The sequence below is a fragment of the Mesoplodon mirus genome (assembly GCF_964341445.2).
Source record: "Mesoplodon mirus genome assembly, chromosome: 2".
Lineage (NCBI taxonomy): Eukaryota > Metazoa > Chordata > Mammalia > Artiodactyla > Ziphiidae > Mesoplodon > Mesoplodon mirus.
The window spans coordinates 120,674,688-120,701,792 of record NC_138977.1 but is presented as its reverse complement, the minus strand read 5'-3'; the positions used below and the strand labels follow the sequence as shown (position 1 = coordinate 120,701,792).

The 27,105-nt window shown below is 51.9% G+C and overlaps 1 protein-coding gene across 1 annotated transcript; it reads left to right on the top strand.

Moving 5' to 3' along the window:
- On the top strand, nt 1–27,105 carry CAPN9 (calpain 9; the record flags this gene model as incomplete). The annotated part of the gene is given in 17 exon segments (XM_082643240.1): nt 1–157; nt 160–225; nt 938–1,049; nt 3,510–3,654; nt 4,012–4,025; nt 5,311–5,479; nt 6,393–6,476; nt 8,609–8,617; nt 8,621–8,694; nt 10,699–10,776; nt 14,732–14,886; nt 17,071–17,135; nt 17,952–18,020; nt 18,550–18,628; nt 20,504–20,626; nt 23,893–23,951; nt 27,079–27,105. Coding segments are annotated over 17 exon segments (1,485 nt in total).

Sequence of the window (27,105 nt, the reverse complement as noted above, 5' to 3'; positions counted from 1 at the left end):
ATGCCTTACCTCTACTGGGCCCCAGGGCCTCAGAAGCCCCCCACCCCCAAGGATGCCCGCATCACCCACTCCTCGGGCCAGAGCTTGGAGGAGCTGAGGCAGGCGTGTCTGCAGAAGGGCGTTCTGTTTGAGGATGCAGACTTCCCAGCCAACAGCTCCTTTACGGCGAGAGGCCCCAGATCCCCTTCGCGTGGAAAAGGCCGGGGGTGATCGCTGCCAGGGCGGGTGGGCAACAGACAGGGGGTGCACAGCTCAGCAGCCCAGGAGGGTGCATCAAGGAAAGGATGGCCTGGGAGGCGTGGGCTATGCACAAACTGGACTTAGGCACATCTCCTGAGACCCCTAGAAGGTATGTGGTTTGAAGGCAAGAATGATGCTCGGAGGACAACTGGCTGCTCTGGGTGGTGGCCAGGGTGTCTGGCTGCACACGGCCCCCGGCTCCATGATTCCCCACCGAGGCCCGGGACTCAGGATCAGAGAGGGTCTTGTCATAGGTGGTGAGTGGAAGTCAAAGCTTTATCCGGAAGTGTCAGGTGACATGTCCCCCCAGAGCCCAAGGGCAAACACGCAGAATCAGGTGGGAGGTTGTTCCCCACAGATCCCTTGCGCTAACGCTGAGACAGTGCGCCCGAGGTGCTCAGGGGCTTCTGGCCAGAGCCTAGGATGCTTAGAGTGGACAGAAACTCACTCAGCGAGTGCTCAGGACCTGTGCGATGGACAGAAGGCATGTGAAGCTGGGCTTCTCTCCCCAAACCACCTCCCTTCCTGGAGGGCAGCCACCATCTGTGTCCCCGCAGGCCCCCTGCCACCAGCAGTCTGGAGGTGATGGTCCCACGTGGCACCAGCTGGTGCCTGGAACCAGTAATCAATATTTGCCATGCTGGATTAGTCAGGACTCGACCTCTGACCGGGCGCCGGCTGGCTCTCCTTCCGCCAGGGAGGGTGCTGGTCTGGGAACGGCTCCTGTGGAGACAGGACGCTGTGGGCAAGGCTAAGGGTGCCGGACCTAAAGGGGAGACCCTGAGTGCTGGTGCCACCCTGCCGCTAACGTGACCCCTGACCGTGGTCCCAGGCCTCAGTCTCCCCACCTGTAAGGTGGGAACAATAACGACCAACGTAGGCCCCACGTCCGACACACAGAAGTTGCTCAACGAGTGACGGCTGTTGTTCTGACTGCGGTTGCTGTTACTGCAACAGCTCTGAATCTCATCTCACCATGAGCACCACATCGACCTCACCATCTCCCTACATTCAAATAATGTCGATATTGTAAATATATAACATGTCTCCTTTAAACAGACAAACAAACAAACACGAAAACCTCTGGCCTCTTCAGGGCCTGGCCCAAAGCACACATAAGCTGTTATTTACACAGTGGTAAGCTCTTTTTTAAAAATTAATTAATTAATTAATCTATTTATTTATTTTGGCCGCACTGGGTCTTAGTCGCGGCACACGGGATATTCGTTGCAGCACGCGGGCTCCTTAGTTGCGGCATGCATGCAGGATCTAGTTCCCCGAGTGTAGAGTCTTACCCACTGGACACCAGGGAAGTCCCACGCAGCCGTTAGCTCTTTATTGCTATTTCCCGTTGTAGACCGTGTGTGTGTGTGCGTGTGTGCGTGTGAGTGCGCTTCTATATGCCATGCCGCCCTGGTTCAGGTGTAAGCCACTTCTGGTTGTCCGGTATTTTCCTGTCTGACAAGGCTATCATGGAATGGCTCAACCTTTCTTCTGAGAAATTCCAGTCACTTCCTTTCCTCCTAACTGGTCTCCCTACTTCCAGCTGTAGCCCGTCAGGCCCCCCTTACTGCCGCCAGGGGCCTTGCCACCCCCTGCTCAGCGCCCTCAGTGGGCTCAGCATTAGCCAGGAGTGAGGCCCAGGCTCCCACACAGCCCCTGTCCCCAGGCTGCCCTGCGCCCGCCGCCCCTCCCTGCAGTCGGACCCTCCCATCGGGACGCCCTGTCCATCTGGGAGGCCCTTCTCCGCGTGGGGAATTCGGGCTCTTGCTCGGGGGCCTCGCCCACCAAGCCGTCTTGGCCCCCTGAAGCACAGACACAGGCCCTCATTCATCCCATACCCCACTGCACTCTCTGCTTCTAGCACCTTCTGTCACCTTCTAAACAATGCTATCAGCCAACTGTTACTATGACCGGCCAACGCTGACCGTTCCAGGATTATCTCATTTAATTTCAAACAGGCCTAAGAGCCGGGCATCGTCATTATCCCCATTCTACCGAAGGAGACGCTAGAGCCTGATGGTTGATGTGCACACGCAGTACATGACAGAGCCGGGCACCTCCCCAGGCGCTGCCCCAGAGCATCGGCCACTGGTGTGACTGGAACCCAGTGTCGTCAGCCCCGTCCAGGAGGGGCCCACCCTCCAGCCTACATGGTCATCCCCTGGCTTCAGGTGTCATTCTGGAGCCTACGGCTCACCTTCTCTTTGCCAAACTTGAAATTGCTCCACGATAAGAGTGTGATGTGCACAGGCCAGGCTGGAGACTGCCTTTGTCCCCTCCTGGAACAAGGGCCCCCGTGACCGCCAAGGGATTCCAGTGTCCCAGACCTCAGCTCTGGGAGGTGCTCACCTTACATTGACGTCTGCTCAGTGCTGTCCTGAATGATGGGCGAGGCTCCCACCCAAAGGCCTGACACCTGGGGCCCCTCCACGCTCCGCTTTGATGTATCACAACTGGGCAGCTGTCCTTCCTGCATTCACTTTCAGAATCCGTCCTACCCTTTGCTTGGTCTGCGGCTGCGTTCACCCACCCTGTCTTCATTCCCAGAAACACACTCTGCGTGTCTCCTACTCAGGGAGGGCAGGGGCTTTGCATCCCATCTTACACACATCTCTGACATCAGAGGCAAGGACCCGGGTGGGGATTGAGGTTGCTCTGACAGGACAGAGCGCAGGGTCCCCGGGATGGGGTCAGCCAGGGCAGCAGGGCCACGGGAAGGGTCGCGGCGTCCCTCTGGGGGCCTCCATGGCTCGGGCGCTGTCTGCCTTTCTCCTCGGCCCTCACGTGCTGCGTGTCCCAGCAACGACTGCCCGGCCGTCCGGTGGGAACGTGGGGCGGGCGCTCTGCCAGCACCACCTTTTTGGCAAACACAGCTCTGCTTGGGGGCCGGGAAGTGGTGCACGAGAGCAACCAGAGCCAGGAAAGTCATGGGACGTCCGGGGGTGCCGGAGAGGCACCTCGTCCCCCCCGGGAGCCCAGGGCAAGGAGGCACCGAGGGGGAACCTGGGCCTGGGGTTGGGGTAAGGAGCGGAGGTCACCCAGGGGTCAGCCCTCCCCAGGCCTCGTGGGGAGGGCTGTGGATCTGCGGGGGCATCTCCCGGCCTGATGGGGACACAGCCAGGGTGCAGTGCAGCCGAGGGCCTGCCTTTTGTGCCTGTAGCCCGAGCCCCTCAACTCACAAGCGCCTCGGCTTCCCTTCGCCCCCCGACTTCCTGCCTGCCTGCTCCCATCTGCTGTCTTCCATGCAATTCCCTCCTGACTCTCAGGCCTCCTGAAGGCCCCGGTCCCCACCTCGAGCCTGGGCTGACGGCCCCTGGCAGCCTGCGTGCACCACGGCACGTGGCTGAGACCTCGCTGCACAGTGGGGCTCCCTTTGGGGCTGCCCTCCCCCCAGAGGCCACTGCGCTCCAGGTACCCCTTCCCCCACCCGGTGCCCCCTTCTGCCTCGACGGCCCTGGGCACACGGCTGGGATCTGCGCACAGCCGTGGATTGTAGGGCCCAGCCTCTCCAGCCTTGTTAGAAATGCTGCTTTTCCCTTCTTAAATTAAATACTTAATAGAGAAAAGTCTGTGTGTTTGGCTGAGCCCCTAACGAGGTACAAGGTGAACCGTAGAGGCCCTGAAAGCAAACATTCTTGGATGCTCGGTCCCAAGTCCTCCAGGGAAACCACCTGCTGGTGCCCAGGCCGGCCTCCCTCCCTGGGTCCCCAAGCCACAGTTTGGGGTCACCTCATGTCTGTGGAGACCCCTCTGATCCTCCATTCACAGGACGGTGGTTTCAGGTAAGCCTCGTCCTCAAGCCCCCAGACAGCATTTCTCACGAACAAACACACCTCTGGGGCCCACACACATATGCAGGACTCCCAGGCATAAGCGCCACGCACGGGGGTGCACATGGGGCACACGCATGGGCTCACGCACTCCACATGCCTACACACGTCACACATTCAGCAGAGGAGGCACCCACACCTGTCAGCACACGTGCAAGTGGCACATGGGCGTCCGACACTCCCACACAGCGCCCCTTCACACACGCACGCACAGAGCCCTGTGACCAGCACAGGGCTGCACCGACTCATGGCAGCGCTGGACAGACAGAGGCATCCGTCACACGTAACAATCTCACCAGCTTATATCTGATGGCTGATTGGCATTGGCTTGCTGAGAATTTCTGAGTTTTCTCTTTTCTGTATTTTTCTCCCTCAATGCACAGTTTGATGCAATTTGATAAAATTCTCCTGGACAGAAACAACCAGCTGCAAGACAAGAGCTGGGAGGCGGTGGCACCTGCAGGGGCAGTTGGTGGAGCTGGTGAGGCGGGCAAGGCCGCATAAGTCGTGGAGGGGTGGACAGCAGGGAGGGGAGGAAGGGCCTTCACGCCCACAGCCCATCGTGGGCCAGGGGGCTCAGCGTCTGGCCCGGGGCTGGGCAGCGCTCTGCCAACCTTCAGACTCCATTTTACACGCACTGCTGCTCATGCAGGCCCTGGAGCAACTCCCCTGGGAGGGCCTGGGGGCCGTGCAACAGGGATCTGGGGACTCCTGGGGTGCCCTTGTGGGCAGGGGCTCCAATACAGATTCTATCGCCAGCCAAAATGTCCCATCTGGAGGAGGGGGGTATATGTCTCACGTGACAGATAAGAACACAGCCTGGAGAAGTCAGATGGCCGGCCTGACCCGCCGGTCGGGGAGGGCTGCTGCTGGGGCCACTCTCACTTCCCTGGTTTGCACCTTCCCACATGCAAACGCCCTTGGGCGCTGAGGTCAGGGAGAGAGATAGAACATGGGGGCGGGGGGGATCCTCAGGACAAGGCAGGGCGTGGGCACAAAGGAACTGCCCTCACCTGCAGCTGCCCTTGCTGCTGTCATACTCAGCATCTCTGGTTTCCTCAGAGCTCCAAGGAAACCCCATCCCTGCTTCCCACGTTCTTCCACATCCCCAGCCGGGGCGAGCCCCGGGAGGTGACTCTTGGTTAGAAAAGGTAGAAAAACTCTGCCTGAGGGGCGCCACCTGGTGGTAGTCCTTGTTCCCTGCAGCCATTGCCAGGCTTTCTTGCCGCCCTCACAGGCTGAACGGGACCTACGAGGCTCTGAAGGGGGGCAGCGCCATCGAGGCCAGGGAGGACTTCACCGGGGGCGTGGCAGAGACCTTCACAACCAAGGAGGCTCCCGGGAACTTCTCTGGGATTCTAGACAAGGCCTTGAAGAGGGGCTCTCTGGTGGGCTGCTCCACTGATGTAAGTCGCTGGCTGGACATATCCCAGGCACTGTTCTAGGCTCAGATGCCAGGCTGCCCACGGAAGAGGAATATATGGCAGGGGGGCGGGGGTAATGCCTATTTATTTAAATTAAAACAAACGTTTGTGTTTAATGGTTTTCGAGCTGCAGAGGTAAGACGTCCTTGCTGTATCAGGTGGAAGAATCCTGAGATGATGGACAGGGCAAAACTCTGTCTCCCTCCCCCGTCCACGACGGGACGCCTGTCGGGTGCCCGTCACACCTCTGTCCTCACTCGTGCAACAGGCACGCGCGTATATGCACAGACTTGGGGGCGGTGTTTACTGAATGGAATCTTACTATACACTTTCCTGAAACTTGTCTCTTTCACTTCATAGATCATGAAAAAATATATCCATGGATAGAAACTGAACAGCATTTTTTCTAATTTCTTTATGCATATAAACACACGCATGTAATTTTACCTCATCTATTTTTTGAAGCCTATTCAACTTTTCTATTTCCTCTAGGATTAACCTGGGGAATTTATCCTTTGCTAGTAAATTTCCTCTACTTTTTCAAGTTTGTGACATAGAATTGCATGTCATATGGTTATATGCTTCTTACTGCCTCTTTGGTGTCTGTTCCTTGCTATTGCCACATGGTGGGAAAGGTCAGGTTTTTCTGTTTGGGGCAAGAATGTAAACTCTTCTGTGAAGTCCAAGCCGAGAATGAGGGACCTCCCCCCTGGGAAGAGGCTGGGAATTGCTGGATGTCATTGCTAACCACTTAGGGGGGTTCCCGTGCACCCATTTTATATGCCCACTCACAGGGCCCTCACCTGAGGGGGCAGGAGGGACTGGGCCAGACACAGAGGTATGTCTGGCCAGCTGGGGAAGGTTTGACATAGATACTGCTCCTTTTTTGTTTTAGATCAGAAATGCTGCAGAATCTGAAGCCCAGACACCTTTTGGTCTCATTAGGGGTCATGCCTACACAGTGATGGGCGTTGACCAGGTTGGCGACAGGGACTCCTGTTGACAGGGTATGGGGACAGACTTCGTAAACCTATATAGCGCACTGCAGTTTAAACTGCACTTTCGGACATGACAGAGGATGTCTCATCCAAAGAAGAAAGGCTGGAACTCAAAACAGCAAACATGAGAGAGAGCGAGAGAGAGAGAGACCTGTGAGGCTGGCACAGTATAAACTTGGTCAGAAGCTGTGAGAACCTGGTCTTTGTTTTTTCTGTTCTGTTCTTCCCTGATTCCACATCAGTCCTGTCATAGTCATGGTTCTCCAGAGAAAGAGCACCCATACGCTAAATCTGTATATGAAGAGACTTAGTAGTCGGAATTGCTTACCTGATTATAGAGGCTGAGAAACCCTGCATTCCACAAGCTGGAGCCAGTGGTGTAGTTCCAGTCCAAGCCCAAGAGCCTAAGAACCAGGAGAATCATAAGTCCCAGCCCAAGAGCAGAGAAGGACAAAAGTCCCAGCTCAGCAGTCAGGCAGAGAGGGCAAATTCTCCCTTCCTTTGCCTTTTTGTTCGTTTTGGACCGTCAGCTGATTAGATGGGGCCACGCACAATGGGGAAGGCCATCTGCTGTACTCAGTCTACCAGTTCAGATGCCCACCTCACCCAGAAACACCTTCACAGACACAACCAGAATAATGCATAACCAAACATCTAGGCACGTCATGGCCCAGTCAAGTTGACACATAAAATTAACCATCACAAGTCCTATTCTCTGCAGCTGTAGTTCAGGGTGGAACTAATCCCCAGGGCGGGGAGGGGGTGCACCCAGACCCCACATGGCACCACTGTGACTTGCGGTGAGTGCTTTGTTTGGAGGAGTGCACGGGAAAGAGGAGGGGAGAAAGTGAGATGAGAGAGGAAGATGAGAAGCAGAGGGTGGCGCCCTTGCAGGGTCAAGTTCAGTGAAGTCCAAAGCATTTCCCTCTGTGCCCCCCTTGGGTGAATCTCAAACCCAGTAGGTAGGGGACCTGGGCACCTCCGGTCTCCTCCAGTGGCTGCCATGTTTTGAGCGACATGCTCCAAATGAGTGGGGGGCACGGGGTGCAAAGGGAGCCTGTCCCTCCCCCTCAGCGGGCGGCATGAGCAGCGTGCCCAAGAGGGAGATGCAGCTGGACTCTTTGGAGTGTTAGCTCCCTCCTTGCCCCTCCCTGTCTACACACGCCTTCCAGTCACTCACTTGAGCAGGCCTGTGATTCCTGATGTCAGGTCTTCTAAATGTTATTCCAAGTGATGGCAGAAACCTTCCCATCATATGACACTCTGTTCACTTGCGTTTGCTTCCTCTCCACCTGTAAGGAATTCACCTCCCCACACATTTCAATGAATGAACCTCTTTCATGGCGAACTTGGACTCTGGAGAGGTCATACTAACTTAAATGATTTTGCACGTAAAAAGAGCAAATTTATGCCAAAGGTATGAGGATAAAGTGTTCTGAGAACTAAAATTCCTGGATCATTGACGAATCGAAGTCTTTTACTCTCACCCTTCCACCCCCAAAACCTCTCTATGCATTGGTGCTCTTTCCTGCTCTGGGCAGAGCCTGAGGGCTGAGTCCTCTTTCTGTGCTGGCTCAAGGGCTCTCAGTGTGGCAGCAGAGACCCTCATGTGACACCTGAAAGGGGGAGAAGATCGGATTTAGAAGACTTCGAAGCGGGTTTTTGTTTATTGCGGTTGTTTAAACTCCCAGCATGTGCTTAGATTCTGATCATCTGGGAGTCAGATGATAAGGATGAAGAAAACTCTGCGTTAGACCAACTGACTGCTGGATGCTGAAGATACACGACAAATAAGACTTGGCCTCTGCCTCTGGGGGGTTCCAGTCTAGAGAGATAACTCACTCGTTTGAAGATTCCTGTGGACTCACTTCTTGTTCATTACAATTCCACTTTGTTTCCCAGATGCAATATAACCATTCTGGGGTGATTAATATAACATCGCGTTCAATAGGAATTAGGAAATTTTGAGGGCTAGTTAACAACTGATGAGTTTTGACATGTTCTTAGTGTGTCAACAGGCTTTCAGAAAAGCCAGCCTCAGTTGGAGAGAACCCACCTGGAGCTCACAGTTGGATTTAGCATCTCACATTTCTCTGACGCTTTTCCCTTTTAGGTAAACATCTGAGGCAAGAAAATAGAGCTCATCAGAGTCCGGAACCCTTGGGGGCAAGTTGAGTGGACTGGGTCCTGGAGCGACAGGTCAGTCCCCGCCCCGTCCTTCTGACCTATCCCCACCTCCCTACAGTTCACGGGATACGAGGCTGGCTTGTGCACGTGTGAAGAGGGGGCAGCCTGACTACAGTTCTCTCCTGGCTCCTGTTCAGGGAGGGTCCTGTCCTGCCTCTGGACCTTACTTCTGCCCTCGGGCCCTCCATGCTCTCAAACTTGAAGACACACGGTGCTCTTTACCTTTCACATAGTTGTATTATGTCAGTGACTGTATTACCTCCCATGGGAACTTTAAATCCCATGATATGGTGAAGGCTTCATCCCAGTGATGAAGAGCTCGTGTGTGTTTGTGTGTGTGTGTGTTGGGTGCAGGTGGGGTGGCAATGAGTACTTTAGGTGTGAGAATCTCTGAAACATTGCCAAGCAGGTCGCTAAAGTGTCCTCTCTCATGGTCACTGACCATTGGCCAGAGGCCCAGTGGCCCACAGTGAGACAGAGGAAGCGGAGCAGGAAATTCATCCATCACAGGGCAGCCACCTGGGCTATTTATACGGCCCCCGATTATAAAGAGAGGGCTGCCTGTCTTGTATGTGTCCCCTTCTCGTTCCCCGGGGAACAGCCTAGGTGACTGGGATGGGGGCTGTTCTAGCTCAGGCAGGGCCCCCTAACCTGTCCCCACTCCTGCCCACCCACGGCTTGGGGGGCTCCAGGGAGCCTGGTAGCGAGTCTCGAGCTTCAGTAAAACTGAGCAGTGTTTGTCCCCGGCTCCCACAGAGGCACCAACCCCCAGCCGTCGGTGTGCTGGGGTCTTCATTAAGCAGATTCCACAGCCCGGGCCTGCCCGTCAGCCCCATCGCCGGGCTTGTGCCACCATCCCTGCCGTCCGCTGGGCTTCTGTCTCCTCAGACCCATCAAAGGAGGGAAGAGATCAGCCTCCCTCTCCAGTCGGAAATGGAGAGAAAGAGATAAACCCACATTAATGAGACTGCTTCCTACGGTGAATAGATTTTGAGTCTGTCGGTTCAGGAAACGCGGTGTGTAAAAGGGCCGAACCCTTTTTCCCCCTCCTGGGAAACACGCAGAGGGAGAAATAAAGGAAGTGCATTTTCACTGGCTCGAGGCTGGACACCAGCTTGACTTCTGGTCCCACCCGGCCTCGGGGTGATGGGAAGCTGGTCCACAAGCCAGTCCCTGACCCTGACCCTGACCCTGCCTGCTGTGAGAACAGGGCTGAAAGGACTGCTTACTCCCCCAGGCCCAAGAGGTGTCTGGGGAGGGCCACTTAAAAGATATCGGCCCTGGGTACTGCTCTTCCCCGGACTGGAGAGATGTTCTACTTGAGTTCTCCCCGCCTCCATCCAAGACAAGGTCTCCGGGGTGTAGGGGAGGTAGACACATCACTTACAGCACCGCAGTGGTGGTGACTCAATTTGAACTATTTAGAGGTGGTCATGGGGGTCACAGAAACTCCGTGGTCCTGGAGGTGGAACTCCTGAGTTTGCAGGACAATAGGCGCCGTGCACCTGAGCCTTCTTGCCCATAGGCGGGCACGTCTACCTGGCAGAAGCCCACCGGGCTTCCTAGCACGGTCTTGTAAAGAAGGTACTTGGTATGTTTAATGTCAAGCACGGGTGAACATGAGGTATTATCACCACTCTTCAAAGTGTCAGCTAGTAAACCAAGAGCAGAGGTAGAGGGAGTGTTCCAGGTCCCGCATCTCAGCCCGCTGTGGCTGCTGGCTGGGCCCCTTCTGCTGCCCTGTTCATGTTCAAGTCCCTGTGACGGCCCCAGGGTAATCTTCCGTGGAGGAGGGTCCAGTGGTCCTGAGGGCCTTTTTGCATCAGCTGCACTTGGAGATGTACTTTCCCACCAGCCTTTCCCCCACTGGCACATTTCCAGGGCCCTGATCGGGATCAGTTCCCCACATTATGTGGACCCTGGTTCCTAGGGAGGGGCAGGTCCCACCCCAAGGCCAGTGTCGTTCCCATTGCTGTCCGTGACCTTGTACCTAACGCTGGCTTTGTTCACCCCTAGTTCTTCTGAGTGGCATTCCGTTCGCCCAGCCAAGCAAAAGCACCTGTGCCACACTGCTCTGGATGATGGGGAGTCCTGGTACGGTGCTTGTCTCTGTTTTCCTTTCTGTATTAACTCCATCACAGGTGTGAGCATGTCTCACTGCCCTTAGGTGTAAGAAACACTGTATTTCTTCTTCTATTTTCTTTTATTTTATTGGTAAATCAAATCCATTCGTCTCAAAACCCAGGTTGGCAGAGAATGTAATGTCACGTTCGGGGGACTCACACTATCTACAGGTTTAAGAGGTCCAGGGGAGTTAGTGCAATCCAGAAAACATGGGGCTGAACCTCTGGTCTCCGGCCCAACCTCCTTCCTCTGAGCACTCCATCATCCCCGCTTGCACGTGAATTCAAAGACAAGCAGCCCTGACGCTCACAGGTACACTCCCTCCGTGACCAGCTTGGTCACAGGGACCCTTGAAAGCTTCTATCTGAGAGCATCTAAAAATACAGACCTAAGTGGGAAGGAAACTTTCCTAACCTGGAGTTTCCACAGGGCTGAATCTCTGTTTAACTGAAAACTTTAATGGGCCTTCATCTCTGGAGGCTTTTTTCAATCTTATTTCTTCCTGTCGGGTCCAGAAAGAGTTGGTGCATCCAGCCCTGCAAGACCACAAATTCTTTTTTTTTTTTTTTTAAGAAATACATACTTAAAAAATTTTTTTTATTTTTGGCTGCGTCGGGTCTTAATTGCAGCATGAGGGATCTTTCTTTGTGACACGCGGGCTCTTCTGTGGCACGTGGGCTTAGATGCCCCGCAACACGTGGAATCGTAGTTCCCCAACCAGGGATCAAACCCACATCCCCTGCGTTGGAAGGCAGATTCTTAGCCACTGGACCACCAGGGAAGTCCCAAGGCCACAATTTCTGAATTTCTAGCTCTCTTCCTTTTCATGTGCTCAAACCAGTCCATTCTAGCCTGAACTCATCTCTTTTTTATGACACCTTATTAAATACAACATGCAAAAACTAATTAATATTCCAGTTTCTTCCCTTCTTTTCCCCTCGAGCGCAGCGTCAGTGAGCATTTGTTCTGGCTTCAGTATATTTACATATTTTACAGACAGCAACTGTGGCAAGTATTTTTGCCCTTAATAACACGGATATCTATTTTCCAGCTCCAATAGTCCCTTGCACCCTCCTGCCCAGCTGCTAAGCTAGCATCACATAGTTTAGATTCCGTTATGGTGGTTCCACACTTCCAGTGACTCCAGGTATCACCAGCTGCCATAACAAAGAGACTCAAAATGTATAGACTCAAATGCAGTCAAGTGGATTTCTCACTCACTGTAACCATCCAGGAAGACATTCCTATGCTGTGGGTGGCCCTCTCCATGCAGTGATTAGGGACTCAAGCTCCTTCCTTCGTGTGGCTCTACCATCCCCTGGAGACACAGTCACCTGCAGGAAGCCAGCAGAAGAAGGGGGAAAAAAAACCTTTGGAGAAGATATCCCCAATTCCTAAAAGCCTTGACCCAGAATTGAGACATGCCACCATTTTCATCCTCCACTCGCTGGAAGGCCCCGCCTGGTGAATGAGCTTGGTGTCCTGCTAGCCATCTGTCTCAGGAGCCATGAGTTCATAAGTAGAAGAAGTTTGTGGAAAACATACAGGGTGTTTGAGAGATCGACAAGCTGTTGAACTGGACATTAGACACACATTGACCTTGAATTTTGAGTACTGTGCAGGGCTGATGAGTTACATGAAGAGAGCAAACCAGAAGAAAGGTGAGGTCTGGAATTCGGATTCTCCCACGAATTGCCGAATAAGAGCAGCAGGTGGGAACAGAGTTTGAGAGGCTACCTGAAGTCAAGCTAGTGGAAGGAAAGTCAGGCCCAGAAGGAAGGAGAAACAGGGCAGAGGAAATGAGGAAACCCAGCAAAGGGAGTGCCCTGTGCATGGCCCACGGTCCAGCCCTGCACCACGACCACCCTTCCAGAAGGAGCTGCACCCGACACCTGGGACTGAAACTGGCCCGGGCAATGCGTGACACTAAACCTGTCAGCACTCTGAATCTGGAGCCTTTCCTCTGGGAATCTTGACACTAAAGCCTTTCCAATCTCTTTCCACTTTTATCTTTCACCGCCCCTCCTCCCAGGACATACTCCCCAAACTTTCCCTTCTCTCATTTATGAGCTCCTCTCCGTCACTGAATCATTTTCGTTCACAGTACAGTACTGTCATTTCACCTACTTCAAAGGACAAAAGTTTCTCCTGACCCACTGAAACCACCAAGCCTTTTCTCTCCTCTTCGCTACACAAAACTCACCAGTGGGCTTCCCTGGTGGCGCAGTGGTTGAGAATCTGCCTGCCAATGCAGGGGACACGGGTTCGAGCCCTGGTCTGGGAGGATCCCACGTGCCGCGGAGCAACTGGGCCCATGAGCCACAACTACTGAGCCTGCGCGTCTGGAGCCTGTGCTCCGCAGCAAGAGTGGCCGCGATAGTGAGAGGCCCATGCACCACGATGTAGAGTGGCCCCCGCTTGCCACAACTAGAGAAAGCCCTCGCACAGAAACGAAGACCCAACACAGCCAAAAATAAATAAATTAATTAACTTAAAAAAAGAAAAACTTAAAAAAAAAAAAAAAACTCACCAGTTCCTCTCCACCCTCCCTCTCCTGACTACCCTCAGCTGTGGCACATGCGCCGCCATCCACTGAACCTGCCCTTGCCAAGGACACAGCCCGGACTCTCACTTTGCTAAATCTGACCGACTTGATCCGTCAGCAGCATTTGACATAGTTGCCACTGTGCTCTCTGCATCCCAGATGCTACCCGGGCTCTTTCTCAGCGCCCTGTCCCAGTCCCTCCCCAACCCCCTAACCTGTTAGGACTGAAGGGCTCCAGGGCTCAGTCCATGGACCCCGTCCTTGCTATCTGCTCCCCGTATTTAGGGCATCTCATCCTGTCTCAGGAGTTTAAAGACTGTCTTCACACTGATAACTCCCAGGTCCTTTCCCCCGAATTCCAGATCCACACACTCACCTGCCCGCTAAATCTCCCCTTGAACTACAATTTGCTTGACTGTGACAAGATCTTTTAAGGTCATAGCTGAGTCTGTGCAAATCCGCCCCCCCAAAAAATAAAAAATACCAAATGTATGAAACCTCAGTTATGTGTGAGCATGGGCTGATTAGTCACTAACTCTCTAATCGACATCTCGGTTAACATCTCCCAAACTTGCTTCAACACCCCCCCATCTCTCTCCTTCCAGTTGCTCAAACCAAAACCTTGATCCCTCTCCTCTCCTTCCCCACATCCAATCCGTCAACAGGTCCTGTAAGATCTACCTTCAGAATGTGTCTCAAATCTGATGCCCGCTCACCACCTCCCGCCTACCAGCCTGGACCGACCAGTCTCATTTCTTCCCTGGACGATGGCGCTAACTTCCTCGCTGGTGGCGTCTGTGCCCCTGAAATCTGTTCTCAGCACAGCAGCGCAGGGTCCCATCCCTGATCCGTGTAACACCTTCCAAGGGCTCTCCATCTTGTCCAGGTCAAAAGCCTTATGGTGACCAACCTGACCCACCGTTATCTTTGGATGTTATCATTTGCTGGCACCTTGGGCCACATCATTGGCCTTCCTGGTGTTCCGTGAGCACATGAGGAAGGTATCTGTGTCAGGAACTTGCTCCCTACATACCTGGAGCTCACAGAGAGCCACCTTTCCCGTCCCCCATGCCTCAGGCCTCCACACCTGATCAGAGAGGCCTCCCTGTTTAAAATAGCCCCAGGCCTGCAGTCTCACCTCTCACCCTAGTCTAACTTCCTTGTAGCACTTACCTATAATCAACCTGTATTTTTGCCTGTTTAAACTTTTTTTGCCTCTATGTTTTGGTGTGCATTTTCCACCTTCTCGCACCTGAGGTCTCCCTGCTCCTTGAGGAAGCAGCCGGCCCTTGTAGCTGTTTGTTAGATGAGTGAATGAACGGAGAGCCCACGTCATCACCATCACCCCCCCCCAAGTGCTGCACCTCCACTTTATTGCAGGATGGCATTCAGAGACTTCCAGGCCCACTTTGACAAAGTAGAGGTCTGTAACCTCACTCCTGATGCCCTGGAGGAGGGTGCTGTCCGCAGGTGCGAGGTGACGGTCCGTCAGGGAACCTGGGTGCGGGGCTCCACAGCTGGCGGCTGCCGGGTAGGTAGCCCGCCTGTCACTCTCTCTGTCATTCCCAAGTGTCCAGTCCACTTGATGGACATTGGTGGATCAGGGCCAGGACCCTCGGGAAAGAGTAGAGGTCGACAGCAGGATTTCAGGGGTGACCAGGAAAAGAGGGCTACAAAGATTGAACAGGAAGTTAGATAAGAATTGCTCAGGGAAACGCCCATGTTTTACCACTTAAGTTATTTTCCGTTATAAGTAATAGAAAGCACAGCTCACACTGGTTTATTAATAAAAAGGATGTATTGTCCTCTGTAATTGGAAAGTTCAGAGGAGAAGGCGGGCATCAGGCCTGGTTCTGTCAGCCCGTTTGTTTGCGATAGTCTGTCCTGCCCTCTTCCCTCTGTTGACTTCTTCCTCTGTCTGGTTTTCTTCATAGTCACAGTAGGGCTGCCAGCAGCATCCTGACCTCTCACTCACACGCACGACAAGAGCTTCTAATGGTCATTCCACAAAAGGCCTCAACGTCCCTCTAATTGGGAGCTCCTGGAGCTGAGATTGCCTGGTGAATGCTACGGCTTATTGGCTTTGTTCCAATTCTCCATGGCAAAAGGGACTAGCCCAGATTACTCAGAGCTCACCCTTGGAGCTGGGGGTGCAACCACTAAGCGGATGCTGGGGGACGACCACAAGGGCGCTGCACTCTCCTTTAAACGCCAAGTGGAAAAATAAGATGGTGCACACTGTAGCTGACTAGCACCAGAAGAATGTCTTTAAAAAGCTGTGTGGGAAACGGTTGGAAAGAGGGTGGAAATGGAAGAGGGGATACTTTGCGTTCTCACGGGAGATTACAGAAAGGAGGGCAAGAGGGGGTCAGGACAGAAAGGGAAGAACTGTTTTCTCAGGTTTGGGAAATACAACCAACTAGTGAATATATAACCAAAAAGAAGCAGACTCACAGATATAGAGAACAAACTAACAGTTACCAGAGAGGGGAGGGAAGCAGGGGTGGGGGAAATCGGAGGTACAAACTATAGGGTGTAAGACAGGCTACAAAGATGTATTGTACAACAGAGAATATAGCCAACATTCTGTAATAACTGCAAATGGAAAATAACCTTTAAAATTGTATAAATATAAAAAAAATTTAAATAACATACACAACTCAATGGATGTTAGCATGTTCATAGAGCTGTGCACCCATCACCACAATCAATTTTCATTTGATTCAGAGCATTTCATCGCTCCAAAAAGAAACCACATACCGGTAGCATTTGCTACCCTCCTGCAAACCCCCAGCCCCTGGCAAGCACTCATCCATTTTCTGTCTCCATAGATTTGCCTGTTCCGGACTTTTCATATAAAAGGAATCATATAAAATGTGGTCCTCTTTGGCTGGCTTCTTTCGCTTAGCATGGCATCTTCTAGGTCCATCCATGTTGTAACGTGTCAGGACTCCTTCACTTCTTTTTATGGCTGGATAATATCCCATTGTCTGAATATACCAGGTAGGGTTTATCCATTCATCCATCGATGGACCCTTAGGTTGTTACCACTTTTTCGTTATTATGAATAATGCTGCTATGAACATTCGTGTACAAGCTTTTATGTGGTCATGTGTTTTCATTTCTCTGGGGTATATAGCTAAGACAGTTGCTGGGTTAAATAGTAACTCTATATTTGCTTCTTAAGAAGCTGCCTATTTTCTAAAGTGGTTTCTGTACCTTTTCACTAGCAGTATGTGAGGGTTCAAATTTCTCCAATAATTTTAAACCCTGTCTCTTAAACTTAATTTTTATGAGCATTTCCCCAGAAATGATCTTAAGAATCAAAGCATGATTCTTAAGGATTGTGTAATAATCCATCATGTGGACATAGCCTAACTGTTGTCCATACCCTTCCATTGGTCATTTGTATCATTTCTAAGTTTTTGCCATTACAAAAATGGTGATAAAAATCTTAACTTATAATTCTTTGCTTGGGACTCTTGAAACTCGCATAAAGAGTGGAAGCATATCCCCATTTTTAAAGCTTTTAAAGCTTTTTTTATATTATGCAAATGTTCCTCCCCAAAGGCCATGTTCTACTCTCACCAGCATCTTAAGAGTGACTATATCACCACCCTCACCAACCGGATCTAACCACCCTACTGGACTTTCAGCAGATGGAAATAGGCTTATCTTATCAGGGGTCAGCTGAATTCTGCCTTCTTGTGTGATTTCAGAAACGGACATCAAATTCAAGAAGATAAGCCTGACTTCCTATAAAAACATCATTTCTCTAATGGACGTACCCTTCCAAATATGCAGGCAGAAATAGATGTTAAGTGTTTTTCTCTAATGCAGACTTCCCTAGAATGTGAAGAGTCTTCTTCACAGAGAATAACCAAAGCCTGGGAGACACTGGTGCTAGAATTGGAACAAAATCAAGAGGCACAGGGGACTTCCCTGGTGGTGCAGTGGTTAAGAATCTGCCTGCCATTGCAGGGGACACGGGTTCAAGCTCTGGTCCGGGAAGATCCCACCTGCCGCGGAGCATCTGAGCCTGTGCGCCACAACTACTGACCCTGCGCTCTAGAGCTCGCGGGCCACAACTACTGAGCCTACATACCGCAACTACTGAAGCCCGTACACCTAGAGCCCATGTTGCCCAACAAGGGAAGCCACCGCAATGAGAAGCCCGCGCACCGCAAGGAAGAGTAGCCCCCGCTTGCCGCAACTAGAGAAAGCCCGTGCGCAGCAATGAAGACCCAGTGCAGCCAAAAATTAAAAAAAAAAAAAAAAAAAAAAGAGGCACAGACTGGCCAGTGGGGGGAATGTTTGTGAAGGGACTTGGGGATCTTTTTGCCACTTTGGGGTGCTGTCCAGGGCAATGAAGAGTTTTTCAAATGTGTGTTTTCAACCTTTCTTTTGCCATCCCCCCTCACCCCTGCCATGCCCCCTCTTCAGAGATTCATGGCTTAATAATTAACCCCCCTCCCTCAGAGCCCTGAGTCTGTGTCACACATGTCACCCATGCCAGCCCATCGCCCTCCTCCCCTGCAGTCCCAGGAGCCTTGGGGTGATATGCTCACGTCTTCCTTTCTTCCTTAATTCACTTGCACGGACCAGTGGCAATGGGAAGCCAGCCTTTGGTGAATTCAGAGTGTTCTGGGACAAGCTGAAGAAGTGGAGAGTATGTAACCCAGCCAGTGCGTGGCTGCCAGGGGACTGTACAAGCCTAGAGCGGAAGGGGATTTTATTTTATTTTCTTTTTAAATATTTATTTATTTATTTTGGCTGAACCGTGTCTCAGTTGAGGCATACATGCGAGATCCAGTTCCCCAACCAGAGATAGAACCCAGGCCCCCTGCATTGGGAGCACAGAGTCTTAGCCACTGGGCCACCAGGGGAGTCCCAGAAGGGGATTTTAAAGGTCCAGGTGCTGCCGACCAGAGGGTTTGTGTTTGAAAAGGTGGAAGGGAGGAAATCAAGATGGAATTCCCATATTTACTTCCCATACTTATGGGAGTACCACAGGGCTTCCACCCAATATGAAAGGAAAACAAAGGGACCCACCCTTTTGGAGACCCTAAGCCTACCATTGCCCCTTCCACCTGGTGAGGAGTCTCTCCCCCGCATGGACCCCATTACTGCCATCAAAGGAGCCTCAGCGGGGGCTTCTGCGTGCTCACATTCTCAGAGCCTCTGCTCTCTCCCTACAGAAACTTTTCCTTCAGTTTGATGCTGACAAATCCGGCACCATGTCCTCCTACGAGCTGCGGACCGCCCTGAAAGCCACAGGTAAAGGAAAGCCTGGGCCGCCAGGCGAAAGCTGTCTGCGTGCCCGGTGCTGTCTGTGGCAGCCACTCACCTCTCGCGGCCCACGGAGGGGGCTGGACTTTGACCAGCATCGATGCTTCTTAAGGGCAGGGCCCAGCCTCAAATTCAGGACTTGCTCACTCTCATCAGGGATCTTTAAAGTGTAGCCACTGAGGCTGAACTCAGCCTGACCCCTGGAGGCCTCAGCCTCTGGCCAATTTTCTGGCCAAGCAGAGTTATATGCGACTCTGGTGGCAAGCTCCCAAGCCTTTAATTTCTGCTTTCAGATGGCAATTAACACAGAGAGGAAGAGCATGTCCATCCCATGGTTTGGGGTCAGGTTTGGGGTACACAGAGTTCGTGTACCCCTCTGCCACGGAGGCCCCGTCTCTGGCTTTGTCACCAGCGGACTGAATCCAAACCAATGATTCTGTTGTCGTTTATACCCATTTCCTGCATGAGGGATGGGCTCCGGGTGACATTCCTAACCCTCTGGCAGCCCCTGCCAGGGCAGTCTGAGTCTCTGGGGCTCAGCTGTCCTTTGCATAGGGCGGCCACTGCAGCCTACACCCCGCCAGGCCACAAGGCATTTCTCACAAAGCAGGCTTCACACACATACCCCTGGGCCCGGCCAAAGCCTGGAATCTGGTTCCCTTCCAGTTAAAATAAACATCGGGAAACACTGTCAGCTTCATGGTCTGATAATGGGACAAAATCAGGACCAGCTTGGGTCCTGTGTGATGACAAAGAAACAAAATTAATTATAAATGTGGAGAGTGCCACAGAGGAGAAGGGCCTGATCTTCTTAGGGTCTGGGGACCTGGTTTCTAGGGCAGAAGGACAGAGCAGGGGGAAAAGGGAGCCCTTCAGAGAGGGAGGTGTGGCCACGTCTTTCTTTTCCCGGCTCAGGGACGGGGAGGGAATCCGCCCTCACCCTGCCCTCTTCCTGCCCCATCCAGAGCAGACGCCAAGATTCTGGGTGTTGCCCCGAGCCAGCTCCACTGTGCAGGCTCCGGAAACCATGTCCTGCCTCTGGACTGGCCCCCTCTCGGTCTGGAATCGGGAACGAGGACACAGGAAGACCCTGGGCAGGCTTCTAAGCAATACTTTGAACATTTCCTGGAAAGGGGGCGTGCAGGCTGAAATGAAAGAGGGCAACGCTGGTTAGAAATCAAAGCCTTAAGCGTTGAATCTATAAGGAGCGTTACCTTATCTAAACCCCTCATTCTACCGATGAGCAAAGAGGTTGAATGAGCAAAGAGAAGGGAAGCAAAGCGCTCAGGCCCAGGTTTTTGCTCCATCGTGGGCGTGTGTGAACGAGCCTAGCATGGGGTCTTTCACTGAGGGCAGCGGCATAACTCGGTCTCCAGAGCCCCCAACACCTCTGGGTTAAAATGCCCATGAGAAACAGACACTTACTGCGGGTGTCCTGGCTGGAATCCCCCCAGGGCCAGCAGGAGCTGGAAGTGGAACCCTAGAACCAGAGGGTAGCACCGGGCTTGGGGCTTAAACACTGTCCAGCATCAAGTTCTCCCAAGCGAGACTTCCTGAAAAGTCAGCAAGACCCTATGGGTGATGTGAGGTCAAAGCCAAGACCCTGAACTTGGCGAACTCAGAAGTTTCACCAAGTGACACTGTGGGTTCACCAGTGTCCCGAACTCAGAAGGTTCACCAAGTGACACTGTGGGTTCCCCAGTGTCCCCCCGACAGAGGCGCACTGTCTTACTGCATCGGAGCCAAGGGTGCCATGTGGACACTGGCTCCCTTCCTTGGTGCAGCCCTGGGCTGACTGGTGCTCCCGAAGGCGCACCCCATGGGGCTCACCCAGGGCGGCCATGCCTCTCCCTCTCCCCACAGGCTTCCAGCTCAGCACTGCCCTCCTGAAGCTGATTGTTCTCAGGTACGCAGACCAGGAGCTCCAACTGGGCTTCCATGACTTCCTCAACTGCCTGGTCCAGCTGGAGACTGCAAGCCCTCAGTGTCCAGGGGGGCTGCATGTTCCTGAGCCCAGGGAGAGCACACCTCCCTCCATCACCTTCCAGGAGCATGTAAGCGGCAACCTGCTGAGAACTGCAGCAAAGGCGGGCTGAGCCACACACCCCGCCATCTGTGTGCCATGTGCGGCCAGCCGAGGGGTGGGTGTGCACGTCTTCCCTGCAGTGCACCTGGTACCGTCATCCTCCATCCGTTCCCAGTGTCTTTGTGGGAGGGTAACTGGGTGGGGATGGGGCTCTTGCCGCAAATCAGAAGCAAGGTCAGATCCCATCACAGGGCACAGAATTGGGAGTCTCTCTCTCTCTACCTCAGTCCCCCACCCTCCTTCCCTCTCCATCCCTCTGTGTTTACAAAAGCCCTAGACACTGACCCGATTGTCTCAAAGAAGATCTGTTACCCAGGAAGAGAGAGAGAGAGATTACGTGCAGGTGGTCCTTAGCATGTGCAGTTCATAGCCACCCACCCCTCACTGGGTAGTCACACAGTTGAAGCTGAACGAAGCACATCCAGAGCCTGTGACTCAACACCAGGGTGACTGTTGTGCAGGTATCCCCCCCGGATGCCCACGCTCTGGGGTCACCATCTTGAATCTTAATAATTAAAAAAAATATTTATTTATTTATTCATTTATTTTGACTGTACCAGGTCTTAGTTGCGGCATGCAGAATCTTTAGTTGCAGTGTGCAGACTTCTTAGTTGCAACATGCATGCGGGATCTAGTTCCCTGACCAGGGATCAAACCCAGGCCCCCTACACTGGGAGCGTGGAGTCTTACCCACTGGACCACCAGGGAAGTCCCTTGAATCTTAATAATTTTTTTTTTAGGGTTTTTTTTGTTGTTGTTGTTTTTAATTTATTTTTGGCTGCATTGGGTCTTTGTTGTTGCACGCGGGCTTTCTCTAGTTGTGGCGAGCAGGGCCTACTCTTCGTTGCGGTGCACGGGCTTATAATTGCTTGTGGCTTCTCTTGTTGCAGAGCACGGGCTCTAGGCGTGCGGGCTTCAGTAGTTGTGGCTCATGGGCTCTAGAGCGCAGGCTCAGTAGTTGTGGCACACGGGCTTAGTTGCTCCACGGCATGTGGGATCTTCCCGGACCAGGGCTTGAACCCGTGTCCCCTGCATTGGCAGGTGGATTCTTAACCACTGCACCACCAGGGAAGCCCCTTAATAATTTTTTAACAAGGGGTCCCACAACAAATTATGGAGCCAGTACTGCTTGGCACTTTCTAAAGTATGTTTACTGGGTGACTTCCAGGCACTGGCTAAACAAAGGCAAAGTCTGTGCTCCTTGGTTCCACGGTGGGGAGCTCCCGCTGCTTCTTTCAGGACACTTAGAACACACGGAATTACTCATCTGAAGCTTGTCTCCACCAGACTCTAAGCTCCAAGAGAGCCGTACTGAGTGGACAAACAAGGTACATGTGATGACTGATGGGGATGATGGTCTGAGACAGGCAGGCAGGTCCTGCAGGGCCTGGCCGGTGACCTCAGGGCCCAGGCTTTCTCTGGGTGTGAGTGGGAGCTAACGAGAGGTGCATTGTAGAAACAGCCTCCTCAAAGGCGGTCGCTTATTAGACTTACAGGGCAGTCAGAGCTGACCTTGAGATAGTGAGATTTGGTAGCTTCTCTTCTCTCAACTGCACTTTTCCTTTCTGAATCCCCTCAGGCCCAGTCCTTTCCTGCAGGGGGTTCTCAGCTTGTTCTTATAATTGAGGAATCCTAGGGAGAAGGCACTCAAAACTGAACGTCACTGGTCAGTTTAGCTAAAAGTATATCAATATTGTTGATCTTTTCTAAGAACCAACCTTTCATTTCCTTGATTTTCTCTGTTCTTCAGTTTTCTAGGATCCTTATATTAGATTCACCATCTGGAGAACTTTAAAAATCCCAAAGACAGGGCTTTACCCCAGGCTGATTTTAACTTTTTATTCTAGAAATTTTTGCTCATACACCTAAGTATAAAGTGGGATACGGAGGGTGGGAGGGAGGGAGGAAGACGCAAGAGGGAAGAGATATGGGAACATATGTATATGTATAACTGATTCACTTTGTTATAAAGCAGAAACTAACACACCATTGTAAAGCAATTATACTCCGATAAAGATGTTAAAAAACAAAACAAAACAAAACAAAAAAAGAATAATAACCGGTCCCCGTGTGCCCTCCATTGGTGCATCTCAAACCCTGACCCATGACAGTCCTGAGGACAGCATCCAAAACTGTTAATGATCAGGCTACACAGACCAATTAAATTAGAATCTAGGGGGTGGCAACACAGCATCATCTTTATAAAAATTTCCCAGTGGTTCCAGCGCCTTCTACCCAGCCTCAGTTGTCATCTTGCTCATCTTTTCCATATGACCCCCTAAAGCATACTGTTTTTCCTGAGTTATTTAATAACAGGTCTCAGAAATTTGGTCCTTTTGTCTGTAAACATCCCTATCAGAGAGACTTCTTTTTAACATAATCGTCATGCCATTTGCACCCTCACAAAATTCTCAGTGAGTCCTCAACATCATCTAAGACCCGGTCCACACTGTGATTCCCCAGGTCTCCTCAGGACCTAATCACTGCATGTGGCTGCTGGGTTCTGTCTCTTTTGTTCTGTGGCAGACCCTCCTACTTCTTGGTGTATTTTAAAGCTCCCTGGGTGATGCTCAGGTAAAGCCAGTGTGGACTGGTTCCACCACCTGGACTAAGATGGGGAGACTGAGGCCAGGAGAGGACAGTAACTGTCTCGGGTTATTCAACGCGGCAGACGGGCTCTCTCTTCTAGCCCAGCTCTGCCTACGGGTGGGACCACCCAGTGCTCACCTTCTCAAAAGGGACGTGTAGAGACTGAACAGCTTTCAAGACTCACGCAAACCTTTATGTACACGTGCTTTTTTTTTCTCTGGGGAGAAGGTCCATGGATTGCAAGGGCTCTGTAGCCCCCAACGGTTAAGATAGGGGAGATATTTTGGGTCCATGAGCTGGCCGGCTGACCCACATACAGGAAATGAAGAGACCCACTCCCCAGTGCTCAGGCCACCGGGTTCTGCCATCACAGGAATTCCAGAGGCTCCCCAGTTGAGAGACACCCCGCTCAGGGGGCCTGAGTCTGGCCGCCGCCCTAGAAGATGCTCACCTCTTAGCAACAGATGGAACGGCTTCTCCACCAGCCTCTCGGAAGACCCCTCGGCCATGGGAAAATAGCTAAGCCTGTTGAAGGAACTTCTCCACAATGATACCTTTCTTGTGTCTCTCCCATCAGGGATGTTCCAGGCCCTCAGCACAGTGAACAAGGAGTTCATTCATCTCAACATAAACGAGGTATGACCCAGCCAGGGCTAGGCAGAGCCCACACTCCATAATGCTTGCTGAATGCATGATCACATGGGAGGGTCCACATCTAGCCTCAGGGTAATAATTAATAATAATAATATTGCTAATAGTTGTGAGGCAGTATTCATGTAGCAGTCAGTAGAAGCCTACAGTAGCCCTTTGAGCTAAGGACTAATACTATCCCCATTTTGCGGAGGTGGAAACTGAGGCGTAGAGAGATTAATCCCCTGGAAGAGTGAGCGAGCAAACCCTGCCCTCTTGTCCCGTCCTCCTTCTGCCACATGGGCTCCTCGGCCCCCTGCCCTCTGCCTTCCGAAGTTCACTTCTTCTTGTTCATGTCGTTGTCCTGTGGGTCTCGAGATTCTTGGGGGGTGTGAGTGTGTGTGTGTGTTTATGCGCATGCACACACACCCAAAGACCCTGAGGAATACACAACTTTTACCTGTTGCAGGGGCTGCTCACAGCAAAAATGATGGAGGGGAGAGAATGGGTCAGTTCTGGAGGCTTGGATGACGGGTCCCAGGAGTAGATAGCCCTCCCCCACTGCCCAGAGTGTGGTCTGTGGGCCAGCGGCATGGCCGTCACCTCGGGGAGCTTGTGAGAAATGCAGAGTACCACACGGTGATCACAGTCAACAGTACGGTGTTATAAACTTCAAAGCTTCTAAGAGACGAGATCTGAATTGTCCTGACCGCAAAAAAGAAATGACGATGTGATATGATAGAGGCTCTAGTTGACGCCACGGTGGTGATCATCTTACAGTATATCAGTGGATCAAATCAATGCATTTACACCTTATACTTACACAATGTTATGTGTCAATTATATCTCAATAAAAGAAATCAACAAAATAAAAGCAAAAAAAGAAATCCAGAGTACCAGGCTCCACCCCAGACCCAGTGGATCAGCTCTCATTTTAGCAGGATACACAGTAATTCCTAAACCCACTAAAGTTTGAGAGCGCTGGTTAGACATTCTTCTGCCCAAAAGTGCGGCAGGGGGGACTACAGGACACTTTCCTTCAATCGTTCCGTAATTTTTATTTCCCTTTTTTCCCCATTCTCTCCCTGTGCTTTCTGTCCAGCTCTGCTTTCCCCTGGACCTAAGAGCAGAAAAGCCAGGCAGCCTGTGTCTCCTCCATCTCTGAGCTCTTTCTTCTCCCCACACGTTTCCATGCTCACACTGCACACATTGGCTCACTTCCAAATTCAGTAGTAACTTTGGATGTGGGTACCATTTTATTGACTATTCCAAGACAAAGAGTTGGATGATGGTGTGTATTAGCCAAGGGATGGAACTGTCAGTCTCTGTGCCTCAGTTTCACCGTTTGCAGAAAGAGATCTAGGCCTTAATCTTACACCAGAAGTTTGGTTTCTAGTAATATCATGTAACTTAGCAATTTATTATGTTGACTCATCCTAATTTTCTCATGTGGGTCTCAGATTCCTGGGTACATTATAATTTCACCAAGAATAGAAACTGGGGGCTTCCCTGGTGGCGCAGTGGTTGACAGTCCGCCTGCTGATGCAGTGGACATGGGTTCGTGCCCTGGTCTGGGAAGATTCCACATGCCGCGGAGCGGCTGGGCCCATGAGCCATGGCCGCTGAGCCTGCACGTCTGGAGCCTGTGCTCCGCAACAGGAGAAGCCACAGTAGTGAGAGGCCCGTGTACCACAAAAACAAAAAAAAAAAGAATAGAAACTGGACATTTTTCTTTTCTAGTATTCTCTTTCACCTTTAGCACATACAACACATTCAATAAATGTAGCTCCTCTGACTGATAATGTATAAAACACCCCAAGGATGCCAAAGAAAGACATACATACTCAACATAGTCCCTTATGAAAACAAGACAGGCCCCTATGCCCATCTTTATTTCTCATTTACCTCAAGGTTTTGCCACCAATAAGTGTGAAGAATGTGTGGGAGTTGCCATGTGTCCATGGTGCAGGGGAAGCGTGAGCGGGTTTTGTATTCGATAGCTCTTAGCTGGTCAAAGGCCCCGAAGTACCAGAAACATGGAAGGAAGCATTGCATTGCTTCAAGTTCTAGGTGTCACTTCCAGCCCAAGTGTCCACAGGTGTGGGGTCTGGAATGAGCTCTGTGTCCCCATTTCCTCTTCCTCAACAGGCCAAGTCATTTTGTTGGAAGTGCTTGCGCTTGCCCCATACTTACCACCCTCCAAGACAACAGGAAAAATCTTTGAGTTCTCCCCCTCTCCTTCTCCCTTTAAACCTGCCGTCCTCAACTCTGGCTGGAAGTTAGAATCATCTGGGGAGATTTTAAAGCCTCAACGGCCTGGTCACATCCCAGACCAATTAAATCCAGATCTTTGGGGGCGGGACCCAAGCATCAGTATTTTAGAGATTCCCCTGGTGAGCCCAGTGTGTGGCCAAGTTGAGAGCCACCTTCTTAAATCCCACCCCCGGACCCCAGGAAACCATTTTAGCCTTCCTCTGCCTTGAGTTGGCCTCACCGGCAGTTACTCTGCCAAAAGTAACTTCCTCCATCCAATTACTTTCCACAGTCCTGGCCTCGTCATGTGCCATGCCCAGGAAGGAGGGCAGAGAGGAGACAAAAAACCATCCCATACAATCATGTTCCCCCAAGTCACCTTGTCGTGATAAGAAAGCTGGTGGAAAGGAGGAGGTGGATGGCTTCCGGAGAGAGGAGCAGAGGGGAGGCCCACCCACCTCTCCACCGGCTCACCTGTAAAAAGCCCAGGCACCGAGGCTGCTTCCCTTTCCTGCAGCCCTTCTCTGACGGAGGGTCACCTCTGTCCTCAGCGTCCCCGTCAAAGAGGAAAAGGCACTTATTTGATACCGCCTGGCCCAAGGTGCCTCAAGGTGTCTCTTCGACAGGGAGAAAGCACATTTCTCTCTCTCTCTCTCACTACCTGCACTTGGCTTGAGCTCACTCAGAAAAGGCTCAGGACCTCTGGAAAACTTAAAATGCTGAAAATTAATTAATTTTTTAAAATGTTTCTTGTTGAAGTAGAAGTCCATGTTTGCAGCACAGTGATCAGGTGGTGGAGCTCCTGTGGCACAAACATACTGGGGCTGGAAGGGAAATGAAGGAATGACCATTCTCTCTTTCTTTCTCTTTTTATTCCCAGTTCATCATCCTGACAATGAACATTTGA